The sequence below is a fragment of the Montipora capricornis genome, chromosome 2 (assembly GCF_036669925.1).
Source record: "Montipora capricornis isolate CH-2021 chromosome 2, ASM3666992v2, whole genome shotgun sequence".
Lineage (NCBI taxonomy): Eukaryota > Metazoa > Cnidaria > Anthozoa > Scleractinia > Acroporidae > Montipora > Montipora capricornis.
Window position 1 is genome coordinate 10,314,757 of NC_090884.1, and position 17,500 is coordinate 10,332,256.

At 41.2% G+C, this 17,500-nt stretch overlaps 4 protein-coding genes across 8 annotated transcripts in view; 2 read left to right on the forward strand and 2 right to left on the reverse strand.

Annotated features, from left to right (window-relative positions):
• Window positions 1-14,431, forward strand: part of LOC138038793 (mucosa-associated lymphoid tissue lymphoma translocation protein 1-like) — a gene marked incomplete at its 5' end in the record, with an annotated part of 207,274 nt that extends 192,843 nt beyond the window's left edge. Inside the window, one exon of the mRNA XM_068884844.1 lies at window positions 13,282-14,431. The remainder of the gene's footprint in view (window positions 1-13,281) is intronic.
• Window positions 1-17,500, forward strand: part of LOC138038799 (uncharacterized) — a 212,930-nt gene that overhangs the window by 165,972 nt on the left and 29,458 nt on the right. For 2 of the 5 annotated variants that reach the window (XM_068884854.1, XM_068884858.1), the window contains exon 5: window positions 13,157-13,199. The exons of the other annotated variants lie outside the window; for them this stretch is intronic. In XM_068884854.1, coding sequence (XP_068740955.1) covers window positions 13,157-13,180 — 24 coding nt within the window. In that variant the 3' untranslated portion in view covers window positions 13,181-13,199. Of the gene's footprint in view, window positions 1-13,156; window positions 13,200-17,500 lie in introns of those variants that run through there. 5 annotated transcript variants of the gene reach the window in all.
• Window positions 6,353-7,982, reverse strand: LOC138037765 (histone H1-delta-like). The gene has a single exon (XM_068883664.1). The coding sequence runs from the start codon at window positions 7,955-7,957 to the stop codon at window positions 7,349-7,351; it is 609 nt and encodes a 202-aa protein (XP_068739765.1). The 5' UTR covers window positions 7,958-7,982; the 3' UTR covers window positions 6,353-7,348.
• LOC138038796 (histone H1-delta-like) overlaps window positions 17,008-17,500 on the reverse strand; it is a 1,498-nt gene continuing 1,005 nt past the window's right edge. Inside the window, exon 1 of the mRNA XM_068884847.1 lies at window positions 17,008-17,500. This exon is cut by the window's right edge and continues 1,005 nt beyond it. The gene's annotated coding sequence lies outside the window, so the exon portion shown is untranslated.

Here is a 17,500-nt window from a genome sequence, read left to right on the forward strand (position 1 = left end):
TTCACGCTGAAACCCTCCATAGTGGCGTGTCCCTGACGATGGCAGCCGTTCGCGAGGAGTACTGGATCCCGACTCTGAGGAAGTTGGTTAAGTCCGTAAGATCTACATGTTGGGGCTGTAAGCGGTTCCGTGCCTTGCCAGTGAGAGCGCCACCCCCTGGACTGCTACCTAAAGAGCGTACTGACATCAGCGGAGCTTTCGAAGTCATCGGGACCGATTTCGCAGGCCCAATCTTGTACAAGTTGAGAAACAAAAGAGAAGGGAAAGCCTATCTGGTCATTTTCTCTTGCAGTTTGTCAAGGGCCGTACATTTGGAACTAGCCACAAACCTAGAAACCACTACGTTCTTGTCATGCCTGAAACGCCTGATAGCAAGGCGGGGACGCCCGAGCGTAATTTACTCGGACAATGGAAGCACTTTTGTCAAAGCAGCCAAATGGCTGACGCAAGCAAGAAGAGACGAAGAGTTGAATGGTTTCCTGGAATCACATGACATTAAGTGGAAGTTCAACTTGAGTCGCGCGCCATGGTGGGGCGGTCAATTCGAACGGCTGATTGGCATTGTGAAGACAACGATGTTCAAGGTTATCGGGAGAGCCACCCTTTCCTGGGATGAACTATAAGCGAAGTATTGTTGGACGTTGAGATCCAAGTAAATCGCCGCCCTCTCAGCTATGTTGAAGACGACTTGGAGTTGCCTATCCTGACACCTGCTTTCTTTTTGTTCCAGCGCTCCCCCCAGCTCCCTGAAGAGCCAGCCTGGCAGATCAAGGACAAGGATTTGCGGAGACGAGTCTAAAGTCCTGCAAGGATCAGTTATGGAACAGGTGGAAGCGCGAATAGTTAACTTCCTTGCGAGAGCGCCACAACCTTGTCCACAAAGTAGCCAAGTACCAAGTCAAAGTTGGAGATGCCGTAATTGTACGGTCCGACAACAAGAATCGGGGCAAGTGGCCTCTAGCCATTGTCGATGCTATTTACCCGGGCCCTGACGGACATACGCGGGCTGTTCAGCTGAGGAACAGTAAGGGAGTCATCCAGCGACCGGTTCAACACCTATATCCTTTAGAATTGCAGAGTGCGCCCAGGGTTGCCCAGCCAGCATTGGAGCAGCAACTGAACGCAAACGCCACCACGTTCAGACCAAGGAGAGCGGCAGCGAGCACCGCAGCAGCGAGAATCGCGCAGATTGCCGAGGAAGAAGAAAGCGAACAATTTGTGAACATGACCGAATAACTGAAGTGACTGATTGCAAATATTTCATCTAGTTTTTAGTTTCGTGGAATATTCGTTAAGGCGCAGTCTCCGTTATTGCGTGCACCTTCTCATTGAAGCTGCACGGGGGAGTGTGTCGGAGACTTCGTAATTCGATTAGGCCAAAGTTTTATTTCTTAATTAGCACCACTGATTGACATAACCTTGAATGAACTTTCATTGAATTTCACTTAGCAACGACCAATAAGATATTAGATTAAGCGATACATGAACATATAAGTTTAGGTTTCCTTTTTTTTAGAGTCAGAGTAGTTTTACACACCTGTTGTAAGACAAACACGAGAGGTTGATTAAACGCTTAGTTATAAACTCAGTCGAGTTTACTGATTGAGAGAGAGTCCGATAAGCTGTAATCCCTTGTAAATGGGGCAAAGTTTACATAAAGAAATACATGTCTTCGAAATTTAATTATTTTGCACCCAAAAAATGACGCAACATTCCCCCAAATCTACCCAATACACATTTACACATTGCACAAAACTATTTGAGTGTTTTAAAGACGGAAAAATAATTTGTTTTTGCATACGAGGCTTTTGAACTTGTTTAATAAAATGGTGCGTCAAATGACGATTTTAACGGAATTTGGTAATTTGCATTTTTCTGTGAAATAAAAGGATATTTTGCCGAAAAATTTATCCAGTAGTTTTTGTCATAACCCAGCCTATCTACCATAAAAATATGAGCGAAATCGAATTTCAACCCTTGCCGAGTTATGTTTGATAATTATGGGCAGGGACTCTTAAATTACAAAATCAGTGTATCGTGTAGACCAGAAATTTTGCCAAGCATCTTTGAAGCTTCAAGACCGCACATGACTGAATGTGCATTTGAAGAGTACTTCTTCAAAGAGAGAAAAAAGAGATGGCAAACAAAAATCAAAATGGAGAAAATAGAACAAAAAGTTAATTTTCTTTTGAGTAGCGATAATGATGCTTGCTATGGTAAATACTTGAACTCTCAAACAAGTGTCCTTCATTTTGATGTTTCCAAATGTGAGCGTGGAGTTAAGGAACTGTCATACTTGGAAGAAAGACTTATTTCAAGTTTTTATATTATTGCACTGTTAATTTGTTAAAATCACAAGACATGAATGAATCAATAGCAGTATAGCAGTATTTGAGTTGTAAAAGTTGTATTTAGTTAGTGAACTACTTTGAACTGCTAAAGTGAGGTCAGCATTATGAAGGATTTGGTGCTTCCTTCAAGATTCAAGATGACTTTCTCCAATGGCTGGCTTTACAAACAATGTTATTGTGTTTTGTTTTTCAATTCACATGTTGAGGACACAACAAATGTCATGGTATTAAATTACTGATCAGAGTATCGGTGTTGTAAATATCTTTATACTCCATCCTATCCAACAGGTTCACTAGTCCAACTTTCTTGAATTGACTTATCTTAAATCTTACTGAATCATATGACCCTTCCCCCTTATCTTTGTACCAGAAAAAAACAATAGCCCCCTCTTTGCCAATTGAAAATAGCCTTGCCCCCTCCCACATAAATAATGACCGGTCCCTAAATGCGGATTCGTTCAAATAATCGTTAAAATGTGCCAAAATGCATCACGGGTAACTGGTAGATGAGAAAAGAGTCCGGAATGGATCAGTTTTCATATTGGGCGTAATATTTACGCAAGTGCTTACAGGTTCCAAAGCAAATTGACAGAGAGATAAGACCAGACAAGACCTTTAATTGTCGAAACGGTTCAGCTTTCAGTTTTCCTTTTGCTCGCAGCATGTTTTAGCTGTCGAAGCAGTTGTATGTCGCTCATATCCAGAGTCGAACATGGGTATCATAAAAGGAATTGTGAGTTTGTATCGCACGGGCGAAGAAAAGCACATTGAGCGGTAGCCTCAAGCATATTCATGCGGCAGGATAACAAAGGAGTCTCTCAAAGGAGTTAGCCAGGTAAATGGACCGCAAAATACTACACCCAGCCATTGTAATATTGCAGGGTTGTAACGAGGTCAAAGGCCTGAAAAGGGCCGGGATCAGGGATCACAACTGTGGGGATCTGAAACCACAACGCGTGGGATCGGGATCAGCAGGATTTTTCATGGAATCAGGGATCAGGGATCAAATTTTTGCGGGTTCAGGGATCAAAATTCTCATCATTTTTGCGATCAGTGATCAAAATTTTGGGTAAAAATGTGGGATCAGTTACGAAAAATATACGTCGTTATACGACCCTGATATTATGCACCGATCAACTTGAAACTTCAACATCCTCCCCCCTCGCACAAAGCCCGGGCATTTGAACTTTTGAAGATTGGATCGTTCAAATTCCCGCCCCCTTGGGCCAAAATGGTGTTCAAATGCCCCCCCCCTGGGCAAACCCCAGGCATTTGACTATCTTCTGTGGCTGAGGAGTGGGGAATTTGACCTTTGCCTGCATGGGGTGGGGAAAATTGAACCCGGAAGTGTCAGGTTTCAAATGCTTTTTTTTTTGTGGCCGCCAAAGTCACTAACAGCCATAAAAAAACGTGTTTGGATGAGATGGAACAGTATAAAGGGAGAGATGTAGCATTTGTGAGCAATTGGCTTACAAAAAAGGTCTTTATTAAAGACGGCAGGAGCCAACAACGATTGTTCTTTAGTAGGGTATGAGATACAAATCCAACGATAGGGTTGGGGGGGGGGGGAAGGAGGGATGTTGAAGTTTCAATTTGATCAGCGCATTAGCCAATTTTAAATTGAATAGTAGGAAACAGCAACAAAAACCCATTATCATTAATAGAAAGTATGTGTAATATATTAGTAAGTAAATTGGCCTTAGAGGTGAGTGGATGAACTTAGTGTCGCTTAAATTTTTCATGAGTATTTTATAAAACCCCAAATACTTAATTTTGCTAAGTCTGTTTGTAGTGATAAGTTTTACAATTTGAGCAAGTAGCACATTTGGATGAAGGGGCAATTCCTTTTCCATTTTATTAATTTTCAGCAGCACATAATCCTGAAGTGAGTTTGAACTTCTTTGCCTTCTTCCCTTTCTGGTGTATGATAGCTGCAGAAGGCAGGCTGCTGGCTGCCTACAAATAGTGCTGATAAGCAGTATTAAAGTCTAAGCACCCATTCCAAATAATGCTGATAAACAGTATTTAAGTCTTAGCACCCATTTGAGAGCAGTTAGCTTTCAATAACTGTGATTTAGGGTTAGTCTGCAGTCTGCTGTCTGCAGTTTGCAAGTGTCAGACACTGCTCTCCTTTAATGTCTGGGTCATCCACTTTTTCAAATTATTGACCATTCTGCTGCTCTGTATTTGATGTAGCTGTGGCTTGTCAACTCATTTTCTTTCCTCTGAGAGATCTGAAAACCACTTCGTACGGCATTTTGGCAATTATTGTTCCGTGAATGGTTACCTTTTTTTCAGTTTCTCCAAGATGATAACACAGTGGTTTGTTGATGAGTTCTTTTTTTTGATTAAACTGCAAATTAAGGTTAATTTTTGTTGTTCTATTTGCCTGTGCCACCATCCTTTTTTCACAGTGCGAACGTTGTGTTTGTGGTGAAAACCGGTTTGTTATCATAACTAGAAATGATGCCTTGTTCCTGGTATATTTTGCATAGTGACATAAATAGACTTCATATAATCTTTGACGATTTGTCCTTCAGAATCAACAGCCCACCTCTTGCAAACAATTTTTGCTTTAAATTTGTTGCACTGGAGACCCAGAGCATTTTCATTCTTCTTCAGATAAATTTAGCCACTTTTTAACTTCTTCATAAAGTTCCATTGACAGCCATATAACTGTGTGGATAAGCTGAATTTTTTAAAGGCTCACTTTGTGCCATTTACGCATATGCAAACTGGTGGTTGTTGTGAAGGCTTGGAAATAGCTTAAACTCATTGGTAGAAAAATGTCTAGCCGATTTCAGTTGCTGATTCGATGGCTCAGCCATCCATCCATTGGTGTAAGGGTTCGAATCCTTGGAGAGGTATGGAATGTTGTGGAAGCTCAAGGTAAGTAGCACAGTCCGTTGGTAGTAAGGAAGAGGGGAAGGAAAGAGAGAGATGGTAAGCGGAAGAAAAACGGAAGGCAAGGGAAAGTTGGAGGAGGGTGTTTTTTATAATTATTTTTTTTATCTTTCCTAACAATCCAGGCATCATTTTTTTGTTACATCCCACAAAAAAGGGAAAACCCTTTTTAGACAGTTCATAATAACCTAGGTTGAAAAAATTTGACCTGGGCTGAAAAAATCAACCTTGGTTAAAATTATAATTAACTTGAATTTTAATTCAACCTGTAACATACACAATGTAGTATAGGAAGATAATCATGAAGCTGGTTTTATGCCCATTCAGTTCTGTCATAAAATTGGCCAAGCAATCCCCCCAATGGTTCCACCCAAAAAAACTGCCAAAAGAAATTTATTTTGTACTCTCACGAAATCCACATTGTAATCCACAATCTAACATTATGTGTATGACATTATGTGTATGACGTTGTTCCCAGAGAATTTAACTTTAGTTTTTCCTTTTTCCAGCAGAGCTTGGAGAATATGATCCTAAGGAACATACTCTGGGTTATGTGTCTGAATTTAGGTTTCTTCCTAACCAGGTAACATTATTATTTAATAATAAACACTTAGTGACTGGTCCCAAGGGAGACAGTTCATTTTGTTTCACGAGAATCTCATTGTTTCCCCGAGGCGCAGCCGAGGGAAACATTGAGATTCAAGGGAGAAGAAATGAATTATTTCCCTCAGAACCAGTCATTAAGTGATTTGTTATATAGCACAAAAAGAAAAACATGCAATGGCAACAGCAACTGCCGTCGTCGGTCAACGTGATTCACGGGTAACAGTGCACTGTTACCCTTTGACGTCATAGATTTTACACTATTGCCTGCTCAGAGTCTTTTGGCGGGAAACAGTTTTATTGTTAGATCTCATGTGACCTCAAAGTAACCAATGAGAGCGGCACTGCTAGGGGAAAAACTCAGCTATATAACAATTTTTGTTACATTGACCCTGTTCTCCTTTAATTTTAGGTAGATAAGCCATTTAATCATGCAATGAACCTTAAAACTGTGTGTCACTGATTGCACCAACTGTTTGTTTTTGCTTGCATCGATCAGCACGTGCATTTTTTCCGACCTCCCTTTATTTGAACCAATTAGATTTTTTGGTGACATGTCCAGCCATTACCCTTCTGCCAATCAAATACTGCATTCTATGGCTTGCCGTAGATGGACATTTTAGCACATCTTGTCTGAGAAATCCTTGTTTTATTCTTGACAACTAAGTGAGTCTTTACATTGTCCATAATCTTCAGTGCTACATGTAGGTCCAGCTCCATTTGCTCTGCTCAGTGTGTTACTAAAAATGTTAACATTATGGCTAAAAAAATGTTTAGTCTTAAGGTACTAGCTTTTGTGTTCAAGATTGTTTCAGGGTTGATGAGACAGTGACTTGTGATCTTGTACCTGCCCAAGTATAGAGGAGTTGTGCCTTCTGCACTTGTCTTATTTTTATGATGTACAGCCCTGGACAAAATTTTTGAGATAGTTTTGACTCTGTACATGTTGTCCAATTAAAAACGGAACAGTTTACCAACTCACTTGGATAATGGGCGCTTTCCATTTTTGGAAAATTATAGCTGCTTTGCTTGCTCTGAAAAAAACTCCATCGGTACAGAAAAAAAGCACTCTGGCATTGCACCAATTTTGTGTGGTCTCTAAACTCCTCTTATGGCGTTTACGCCAGTAGAGCTCCGATGGAAGTTGCTATTTGATAGAGAAAGGAGAGGTGGTGGCGAAAGATTAACCCTATGTTATAAATTTACATGAACCTTTTTTTCGAGAAAATCAATCCCCATCCAAAAGGTAGTGTTTCTATGTTTTCCCTGTTGCGAAGTTTGCGAAGAGCCATATCCCCTCGGAATAAGAGACCAATAAATCATTGAGACTTAGTGTTACCGGCCGAAGTACATAAATAACTTCAATTATTTCAAACGGAATCGTAATTATTTCAGTTAACGAGCTAGTTAATCTGTTGGTCATTGCTTTCATGTAATTGGTGGCTCCTAAAAGAGCCGTTTTATGTAATTGAAGTGAACAGCAAAGCTCTTCACTTCTTAGATGACTTTTTAGCGGCAGGCTTCTTAGCCGCGGGTTTCTTCACTGGTTTTTTGGCCACTTTCTTTGCAGCAGGCTTCTTGGCTGCGGCTTTCTTGGCAGCAGGCTTCTTGGCTGCGGCTTTCTTGGCTGCTGGCTTTTTGGCTGCTGGCTTTTTGGCTGCGGCTTTCTTCGCTGCAGGCTTTTTAGCGGCGGGTTTTTTCGGAGATTTCTTTGCTTTCTTCGCGGCGGGCTTCTTTGCGGCAAGCTTCTTGGCTTTGGCGACTGGTTTCTTTGCAGCTGGCTTCTTTGGTTTCTTCTCCTTCTTCTCTACCTTGGGCAACTTGAACGAGCCCGAGGCGCCAACACCTTTTGTGTGCAGAAGCTTCCCGCTAGCAGCACCTCTCTTCAAAGCCATCTTAAGGTGTGAGCCGACTTCTCCAACCTTGTAGTTGCTCTTGATGTATTTCTCGATGGCTTGGCGCGAAGAACCACCTCGCTCTTTCAGAGCTGAAATGGCAGCCTTGATCATATCCAAATATGGTGGATGATCAGCAGGTTTTTTTGGCTTAGGAGCCACCTTCTTTTTGGGGGACTTTGGTGCTGGTGCTGGATCAGACATCTCGAAATTTCTTGTAGATTTACGAACAAATCGAACACTCGAATGCTCTCCGTCAAACGCGCGCGTAATAAATACACCATATGCGGACCGTCGTGGAAACAACACCTTTACATGGCGTGTGCCAAAGTTGTGTTTATTCCCTCGGCTTTCTATATGGAAAACCGCCATTAAAACTTTAGTTCTGATAAGCAAAACGGCTTAACTCTAACATTTATCCCTTTGGCCAAATGTTTATTGACAGCGCTTGAGAACTTGTTGAAGAGAACAGCGAGATTTTTAGCTTTTGTTGTTCTAGAGTTGGTAGTTTATGAAGACCTTTTTCTCTTTGGGGTGAATTTATTTCTTTGCAATTCTTTTTACTGCATTTTATGGACTCAAACTTGAAAGAATAACTTCTATTCAACGCGTAGGTGTAATAAAATAGTACAGTCAACCTCATTTTAAATGTGCTTTTTCTGCTGAAAATGACACAAGAAAGACAAGCCTTGTAGGTCGCCATTGATCAAAGTGGTGAACGGTGGAGTCATCTGTTCGAAGATTTAAGTATCAACAAATGTCTAGTTTTTTCATCTTAAAGTCGTCATGGCTACCCTTCTTGCATATATCTTTTGTGTGTGTGTTCCCGCTTTCGCTTTTTGGACGAACAGAGCAGTGATAAAACAGTTGCAACGGAGCCTCATAAAGAATCCATTTATGCTGGTCGTTACGCAATTTTAGTTCACTTTCAAATGCACTTAACCCAACGACCATACATTTCCCTTTAACTTTTAGTTCCAGAATGCATATTATTTAACGGGTTTGATTCACGTCATTAATATAAGGAAATTTGAAAATTCGACTTTTTATGATTTAAATCATATTGCGCACTTATTACAGAATATACTGTGTCATGTAACGAAGGAAGTAATATTGTGAAACATGTATTTCCGCTTGCATCTGGGTCTTGCTCAAAATTTTGTAGTCCGTTTGCCGCACTCTATTTCGAAACTCTGTCGAATAGTCGTGCAAATATCGGGTGAAATTGAGTTGAGTCAGGCAAGACAGCAGCCTGACATTTTGCTTCTGTATTGCGGACAATTTGTGCGTTCGAATTTACCCGAGCAGCAAAGGGCAATGATACTTAGCCGACAGTTAGTCACTTAGTGGGTTACAGACATTTGACATATAGATAGGTTTCATTTGAATTTCTTGTTTCGTTAAGAATGTTGGTTATTGCTTTTATTGATTTGGTGGCTCCTAAAAGAGCCGTTTGTATCGTGGACGGAGGAAGTGATTTGTGCTCTCTCTCCACGGATTCTGCGGGCCAGCTGAATATCCTTGGGCATGATGGTGACGCGCTTGGCGTGGATGGCGCACAAATTGGTGTCTTCAAAGAGACCCACAAGGTAAGCTTCGCTGGCCTCTTGAAGAGCCATGACAGCAGAGCTCTGGAAGCGCAGATCGGTCTTGAAATCCTGAGCGATTTCACGCACAAGACGCTGGAAGGGCAGCTTGCGGATCAACAGCTCAGTGGATTTCTGGTAGCGACGGATCTCACGAAGAGCGACTGTTCCAGGCCTGTAACGATGAGGTTTCTTGACTCCTCCAGTTGCGGGGGCGCTCTTGCGAGCCGCTTTGGTGGCGAGTTGTTTTCGTGGAGCTTTTCCACCAGTGGATTTACGTGCAGTTTGCTTTGTACGAGCCATCTTTCCTTGAACAAAAATGTTTGAGGGATAAAGTAAGAATTTTATATGTGGCGCGCTTGATTCTGATTGGTTTTAAAATAAGTAATTTGATTGGTTGAGCCCAAATCATAGAAAATTTTCGATCCGGTGTTAACTCCAAGCTAAGTTTATATGTGAAACATAGCTGATTGTTTAATTATCATAGCTCTAAAAGCAGTAAGAAGGTTTAATAAGAGTTTAAATAAATTAAGTGGATGCGTGAGGTGTCATTTAACGGTATACTGTGGTCGATTTCCATTATCAACTCCGTTGATAAAACCAAATTTTTGTGCACTACTTGCCCACCGACGCAGCACCACATTTTCTTTAGAAACTTCCCCCTTTATTTATTTCGGACTCATTTCCAACAGATGCGATCAGTTTATTCGATTGTACATGTATGCGGTTGAATTTATGCAAAAAAAGACTTGTTTCGCTTGGCTGTGCAATGACAATCATGAACAAAGAAATGCAAAATGTTCCTTTTTGCGAACGATATTAGTGTCAAGAAAAACCGTTGTCCCCTTTTGAACATACCATAATTATAAGATGGTATGATTTTTCTTTGTGGGGTCACACGAGACGCACAAAAATAATATCAGCCAGGGCCGATTTTAACGTCTTGTTCGATTAATCGTAAAAGCTAAACCTTAGGCCTAAGGTTAGCTTTTATGAATGTTTAGGATAGTTTTTCTCTCTGTATTGGTAAAACAATGACCTGTGATTCCGGATTCCGGGTTTTAGGGTTGCCCTGAACGATACAGATTTGGTTTAAGTCAATAAGCGAACGTAGACCGTGTTCATAGGAAAGATTTCAAGCAGTCTGTCAGATGCTTCGTTGCTGTGGGAAATAGATCCACACGCACAATTTTTTAACTTTGATAAGGTGTAGCTCCTTGATCAAAAGTCTTTTAAGACTTTTGAAAAGCATTAAAATGCTTTTATTCAAAACGTACGACACGCTTCAGCTCGATAGTGTTCTTTGTTTGAGGACGGAGCAGTTTCAATGTAAGATTATGGTAGTGCGTGACAGGGAATGTGAGACAATTCGCCCTCCAAGACTTTAATTTAGATAGGATACCGGGCAATAGCTAAAAGGCAAGATAAGCCTGTTTCTGTTTCATGTTTCATTCATTTCAACGCAGTTTTTTCGAGCTAAAAAGTACACGGCCTTTACAAACAAAAGTATGACAAATGGAACACTCGAAATCCTCGTCATGTAATCATTTCGTTGTTGGTATCTACGGAGAGGGGTTGGCAGATCCATTTTCGAGTCAAAAGAAAGTTGTGAACAGAATAACCACTTTCGTAAAACCCATGAGACTCTGGTGTCCTGTGGATAACAATGTAATGAATCCATCCGCTGCAGCAGCGATTGAACGGTGGTAATCAGCTCATGGTAGGTTTGAGTTCGTGATCTTAGTGGTGGATCAAAGGGTTGTTGTGTGTCTCCCTTTGCAAAGTTTAATTCTCAGACGTTTGCTCGCGGATTTACCCACTGTCGAATCTGTGCATACAAGTTCCGAAAATTGGAAAAAAAGAAAAGGAACTAAATAAGCAACTTTGATTTGGTGAGAAAAGGACATTAAAATGCCTGAATTTCGATTGATCGGTCATTATAACGAGAAGCAGCTTTCATCGTTTTGTCGATCGAAAATCATAAAATATATTAAAATAAAGTATTGAAGTTAACTGTCTTGCGCACGCTTTTTTAGAATAGGGTGCTTCAGATAATTGCGTGGCCCCGGATGACGCAAAGCAGGGTCAAAAAAAAAAGGTAGCTCTTCCAGTAAGATTTTTCTGGTTTCTGGTTTCGTAATGTTTCTGGAGGATAAGCAGAGCAAGTGATTCGTGTTTAAAAAATCGTGCTCAATAAACATTCATTGGGAGAATAAATAAGCTGAGGAGGTTGACTAAAGCCTGGTTTTCCCTTGCGACGCAAGCACAAGCGGAAGCGGAAGCGGAAGTAGCTTATGCTAAGTGAAAACGAACGTCGACATAAGCATCCGCCATATTTTTCAATTGCTCAGAGGCGGGGAATCTGGAGCGAGTGCTTCAATGGGCCAGACGTAGAAACTTTCCTTGAGCTTAAGCTGTGTTTCGTTTTCACACAACGGAAGCGAACGCAGGCATAAGCGTGCTTATACTTGCGTCAACCTCGTTTTCACGGTGAAATAAGCCATCTTATGCTTGCGGTTGTGCTTGCTACGCTAGTGTAAACCAGGCTTAAGCAAGCTACACTCATCGACGCCATGTTTTAGCTACATCTTCACTCAGCGTGCCCGCTCAGTACATGATGAGGCGGAACAAAACCATTTGAAGCTTTTGTTCGTTTACTCAGCATATCACCAGTGCCAAGTAATTTCTTGAATTTTCGTAATATTGAACAACTAGTGTTTTTTTTTTCTCCTCTTGGAGGTAGTAGTGAGTTTTATGAATCTTGCCGACATTCTCCGACGCATAGAAGGGGTTGCGTGCTGTATAACTTGTTTGATGGTATGAAGAGATTATCGTGTCGATGCTGACTGCGCGCGATGAAAATCGCAAGTGTAGCCACCCTTGAACTGCCGACACGACAGCTAAAAAAATCGCAGAAAAAAAAATGCGAGAAATTGAATGAGTTGAATTTCTGGCGATTTTTAATTTTGTCTGCCATTTTTTTAGCTGTCTTGTCGCCAGTTCAAGGGTGGCTACACTTGCAATTTTCATCGCCCGCTGGCGACGGCACAAAATTTGAAAAAATCGCATCACCGGTGCGAGTAAAAAGTCGCTCGCTCGTTAATGAAACGGGATTTTTTGATTGCACAAACTAGACCAAATACCGCGCGTTCGTTTACAGGGACTAAGGTGCATCATGGGTTATTTGACTTGTCTTCCCTTAGGGACTGTGTTAGCTGCCGGGCACATGCACAGCAGTGACCCGCTAGCACTAATTTTTATCACACAAGTTTTGCTTTTCAGCCATTATTACCGTTGTGCCGATTACACGTTCCGCAGCACATACCTGAGTTTTTTTGTAAGCGAACTTTCTGAAGATGAACGCGATTCAAACGGATGAAATAAGCTCATCGAGTTCTTTGACAGAATTTGAAATAGTCGGGCCGGCGTTTTCAAAAGCAAAAAATTTTGAATAACCAGGCCTTTTGACAAAGCACTCTGGTCTCCGTAGTAAAATAACGCGATCATGCAAATCGCCTGTTGTATGAACGGTGTGGCGGTTAGGAGAGAACATTGAAAATTTATCGTCAAAAAATTAATTTCGAATGGTTGTCACGAGGCACAGGGATTCGCTCTTTTACCTCTAATTTCTCTTTGTTCGCGGTTAAGAACTTCCCACTTCGTTCTGCTTAACATTATCAGACAACCTGAGGTTAATGGGCTCAACCTAAAGTTTTGTGGTCGGGCACAGCTTCATATTGAAACTAACGATGCATTTACTCTGTTGTAGGAACCATCAGTACGGTATTGAAGCTGGCAGTTATGTACTTTGTGAAAGGTGAAAGGATACAGAACAGCGTGACTTACAAAATGGAAGAAAAACCTTTCTAAGCAAAGCTAGTAACTGCCTGGTGAACAAAAAATGAAAACCGTCGGCCCTGGAAGGGAAAATTGAGCCAGCATATTATCTCCCCGAAACCCCCTCTCTTATTAAGAGAGTTTTGCTTTGTGTCTTTTACCTTGGCTCCCTGGTATCGAACAGATAACCAAGTTCCAGATTTAAAAATCGCCAAACTTGTAAAAAATGTAAATACAAAAATTTGGTTTTATCAACGGAGTTGATAATGTAAATTGGCCACCGTACAGAGATTCAGCTTTTAGAATCTCTGTACGGTGGCCAAGTTACATTATCAACTCCGTTGATAAAACCAAATTTTTGTATACTACTTCCCCACCGACGCAGCACCACAGTTTCTTTAGAAACTAGCCCTTCATTCAAAAATGTAAATAGTTTGGTTATAGCGAGATTACACTAAGTTAGCAATCTTGTTCACCGGCACTTCATCTGAAGAATATGACTAAGTTACATTTCAAAAAAAACATGGCACAGAAGCGACCAGTTCCACTTACGTAATTAGACGCACGCGCAGTTCGATACAAGGAGCTGAGCTCCGAACGCTTGACAGCTCTGTCGTTAAAACAAGTGTAGCGCAATCGCGCGGTCATGGGTTCGAATCCCGTCCAAGAGCCTGGATTTTTTGAGGCTTAGTCCTTTGCCACTGCCGAAGTTGCTCAACTAACTGCCTTTAGGTCACACGTACAACATTCCTGACAACCCACTGAAAAGATATGAAATGTATTTATGGCACAAACAGCTGTTTTTATTTAATTTTTGGCGACTTTCTGAAGACATCGTCTCCAAACTTGAAAAAGCTGGCCAGGTTTTTCAAGTTTCAATCCATTTCCATCCTCTCCATCCTTGGGTGTAAACTGCAACAAAGATTAGCTTCAGTGCACTTCAGGTTATCAGCAACAAACCTACAGCAATATTTTTTGGTCTTCAATGACACAAAAACGTCTTTTAGTGTTTGACGGTTGACTAAAATAGCGCGACCGTTTGTTTTTGTTGTGGAAATTCGCATTGCTTGTCGTAGCAATCTGATTGGATGAATTTCAGCATTGGCTGTATTTTCACATAAGAAAATTGTTCCACGACTCGTAATGCCTGTCGGTTGAAGGTGGGCCTTCAATTGACCTCTCCCCATAGGGGCTTTTCAGGGCCAATGAAACACAAGCATGAGAGAACAGAACATTCAACAAGGAACACTAGCAAATATTTAAAGACACGGACCTCCCACCCCCTCCAACTGGGGAAGGGCCTCACAAAATGATGTTGACAAATAATCGTTAAAATTTGCCCAAATGCATCACGGGTAATTGGTAGCCGAGAAAAGACTCCGAAATGGATCACTTTCATCACTTTTATATTGGGCGCAATATTTACGCAAGTGCTTACAGGTTCCAAAGGAAATTGACGGGGAGATAAGACCAGACAAGACCTTTAATTGTCTCGAATCGGTTCACCTTTCAGATTGCCTTTTGCTCGCCGCTTGTTTTTAGCTGACGAAACAGTTGGCCGCTCATATCCAGAGTCGAACTGTGAGTTTGTATCGCACGGGCGAAGAATAGCACATTGAGCGGCAGCCTCAAGCATATTCATGCGGCAGGATAGCAAAGGAGTCTCTCAAAGGAGTTAGCCTGCAGGTAAATGGACCGCAAAATACCGTAAAAACCCAGCCATTGTAATATTGCAGGGTCGTAACGAGGTCAAAGGCCTGAAAAGGGCCAGGATCAGGGATCAAAGACCTGCGATCTGGAATCACAACGCGTGGGATCGGGATCAGCAGTATTTTTCATGGAAGCAGGGATCAGGGATCAAAAATTCTCATCATTTTGGGGATACGGGATCAAAATTTTGGGTAAAAATATGGGATCAGTTACGAAAAATATACCTCGTTACGACCCTGATATTATGCGACGATCTACCCGAAACATCAATATCCCCCTCGCCTTCGGACAAAGCCCGGGCATTTAAACTTTTGAAGATTGGATCGTTCAAATTCCCGCCCCCTCGGGCCAAAATGGTGTTCAAATGCCCTACCCTATTGTCGTATTTTTCTGTCATACCCTAGTAAAGAACAATTGTCGTCGGCTCCTGCCATCTGTAATAAAGATCTTTTGAAGACCTTTTTGGTAAGCCAATCGATCACAAATGCTACATCTCTCCCTTTAAACTGTTCCATCTCGTCCAAACACGTGTTTTATGGCTGTTAGTGACTTCAGAGCCCAAAAAAGAATCATTTGAAACCTGACACTTCCGGTTCAATTTTCCCCACCCCACGCAGGGAAAGGTCAAATTCCCCACTTCCCAGGCACAGTGGGAGGTGTGGTGGCCTTATGGTTAGTGTGCTAGACACCGGAGGGAATGGTCTGGGTTCGGGTCCTAGCCGGGGAACATTGTGTGTTCCTGGTATACCGGTATTTTGCATAGTGAAGGAAATAGACTTCGTACAATCTTTGACGATTTGTCCTTCAGAATCAAGAGCCCACCTCTTGCAAACAATTCTTGCTTTTGTCGCACTGGAGACCCAGAGCATTTTCATTCTTCTTTAGATAAATTTAGCCACTTTTTAACTTCTTCATAAAGTTCCATTGACGGCATATAGCTGTGTGGATAAGCTGAAATCTTTATAACGCTCACTTTATGCCATTTGCGCATATGTGAACTGGTGGTTGTTGTGAAGGCTTGGAAATAGTTTAAACTCATTGGTAGAAAATCATTGGTAGAAAAATAATCCCCAAAAAAAGGAAAAACCATTTTTAGACAGTTCATAATAAACTAAGTTGAAAAAATTTGACCTAGGCTGAAAAAATCAACCTTGGTTGAAATTATAATTAACTTGAACTTTAATTCAACCTGTAACATACACAATGTAGTATAGGAAGATGATCATGAAGCTGGTTTTATGCCCATTCAGTTCTGTCATAAAATTGGCCAAGCAATCCCCCCAATGGTTCCACCCAAGAAAACTGCTAAAAGAAATTTATTTTGTACTCTTACAAAATCCACATTGTATTCCACAATCTAACATTATGTGTAAACAACTTTTTGTTCCCAGAGGATTTAACTTAAGTTTTTTCTTTTTCCAGTGGAGCTTGGAGAATATGATCCTAAGGAACATACTCTGGGTTAGGTATGTGTCTGAATTTAGGTTTCTTCCTAACCAGGTAACATTATTTGTTTAATAATAAATGCTCATTTTGTTTCCGGAGAATCTCAATGTTTCCCCGAGGCGCAGCCAAGGGAAACATTGAGATTTGAGGGGAACAAAATGAACTGTTTCCCGAGGGACCAGTCATAAAGTGATTTGTTATTTAGCACAAAAAGAAAAACATGCAATGGCAACAGCAATGGCAGTTGTCGGTGAACATTCGCGGGTAAGGTGCACTGTTACCCTCTGACGACATAGATTTTACACCGTTGCCCACTCAGAGTCTTTTGGCGGGAAACAGTTTTATTGTTAGATGTCATGTGACCTCGAAGTAACCAATGAGAGCGCACGCTGCTAGGGGAAAAAACTCAGCTATATAACAATTTTTGTTACATTGACCCTGTTCTCCTTTAATTTTAGGTAGATAAGCCATTTAATCATGCAATAAACCTTAAAACTGTGTGTCACTGATTGCGCCAACTGTTTGTTTTTACTTGCGCCGATCAACACGTGCACTTTTTCCCACCTCCCTTTATTTGAACCAATTAGATTTTATGGTGACATTTCCAGCCATTACCCTCCAGCCAATCAAATACTGCATTCTATGACTTGGCGTAGATGGACATTTTAGCACATCTTGTCTGAGAAATCCTTGTTTTATTCTTGGCCACTAAGTGAGTCTTTACATTGTCCATAATTTTCAGTACTACATGTAGGTCCAACTCCATTTGTTCAGCTCGGTGTGTTACTAAAAATGTTAACACTGTGGCTAAAAAGGATGTTTAGTCCTAAGGTACTAGCTTTTGTGTTCAAGGTTGTTTCAGTGTTGATGAGACAGTGACTTGTGACCTTGTACCTGCCCAAGTATACAGGAGTTGTGATTGTCTGCTTCACTTTTTTATGATCGACAGTCCTGGACAAAATTGTTGAGATATTTTTGACTCTGTTGTCCAATTAAAAACGAAACAGTTTACCGACTCACTTGGATATTGGGCACTTCCCATTTTTTGGAAAATTTTAGCTGCTTTGCTCGCTCAGTAGTTAAAGATCCTTTCAAAAAAACTCCATCGGTACAGAAAAAAAGCACTCTGGCGTTGCACCAATTTTCTGCGTGCTCTCTAAACTCCTGT

Bases quoted from the DNA above. Each gene is read 5' to 3' on its own strand.
- LOC138037765 (XM_068883664.1), bottom strand. From the start codon at position 7,957: ATGTCTGATCCAGCACCAGCACCAAAGTCCCCCAAAAAGAAGGTGGCT.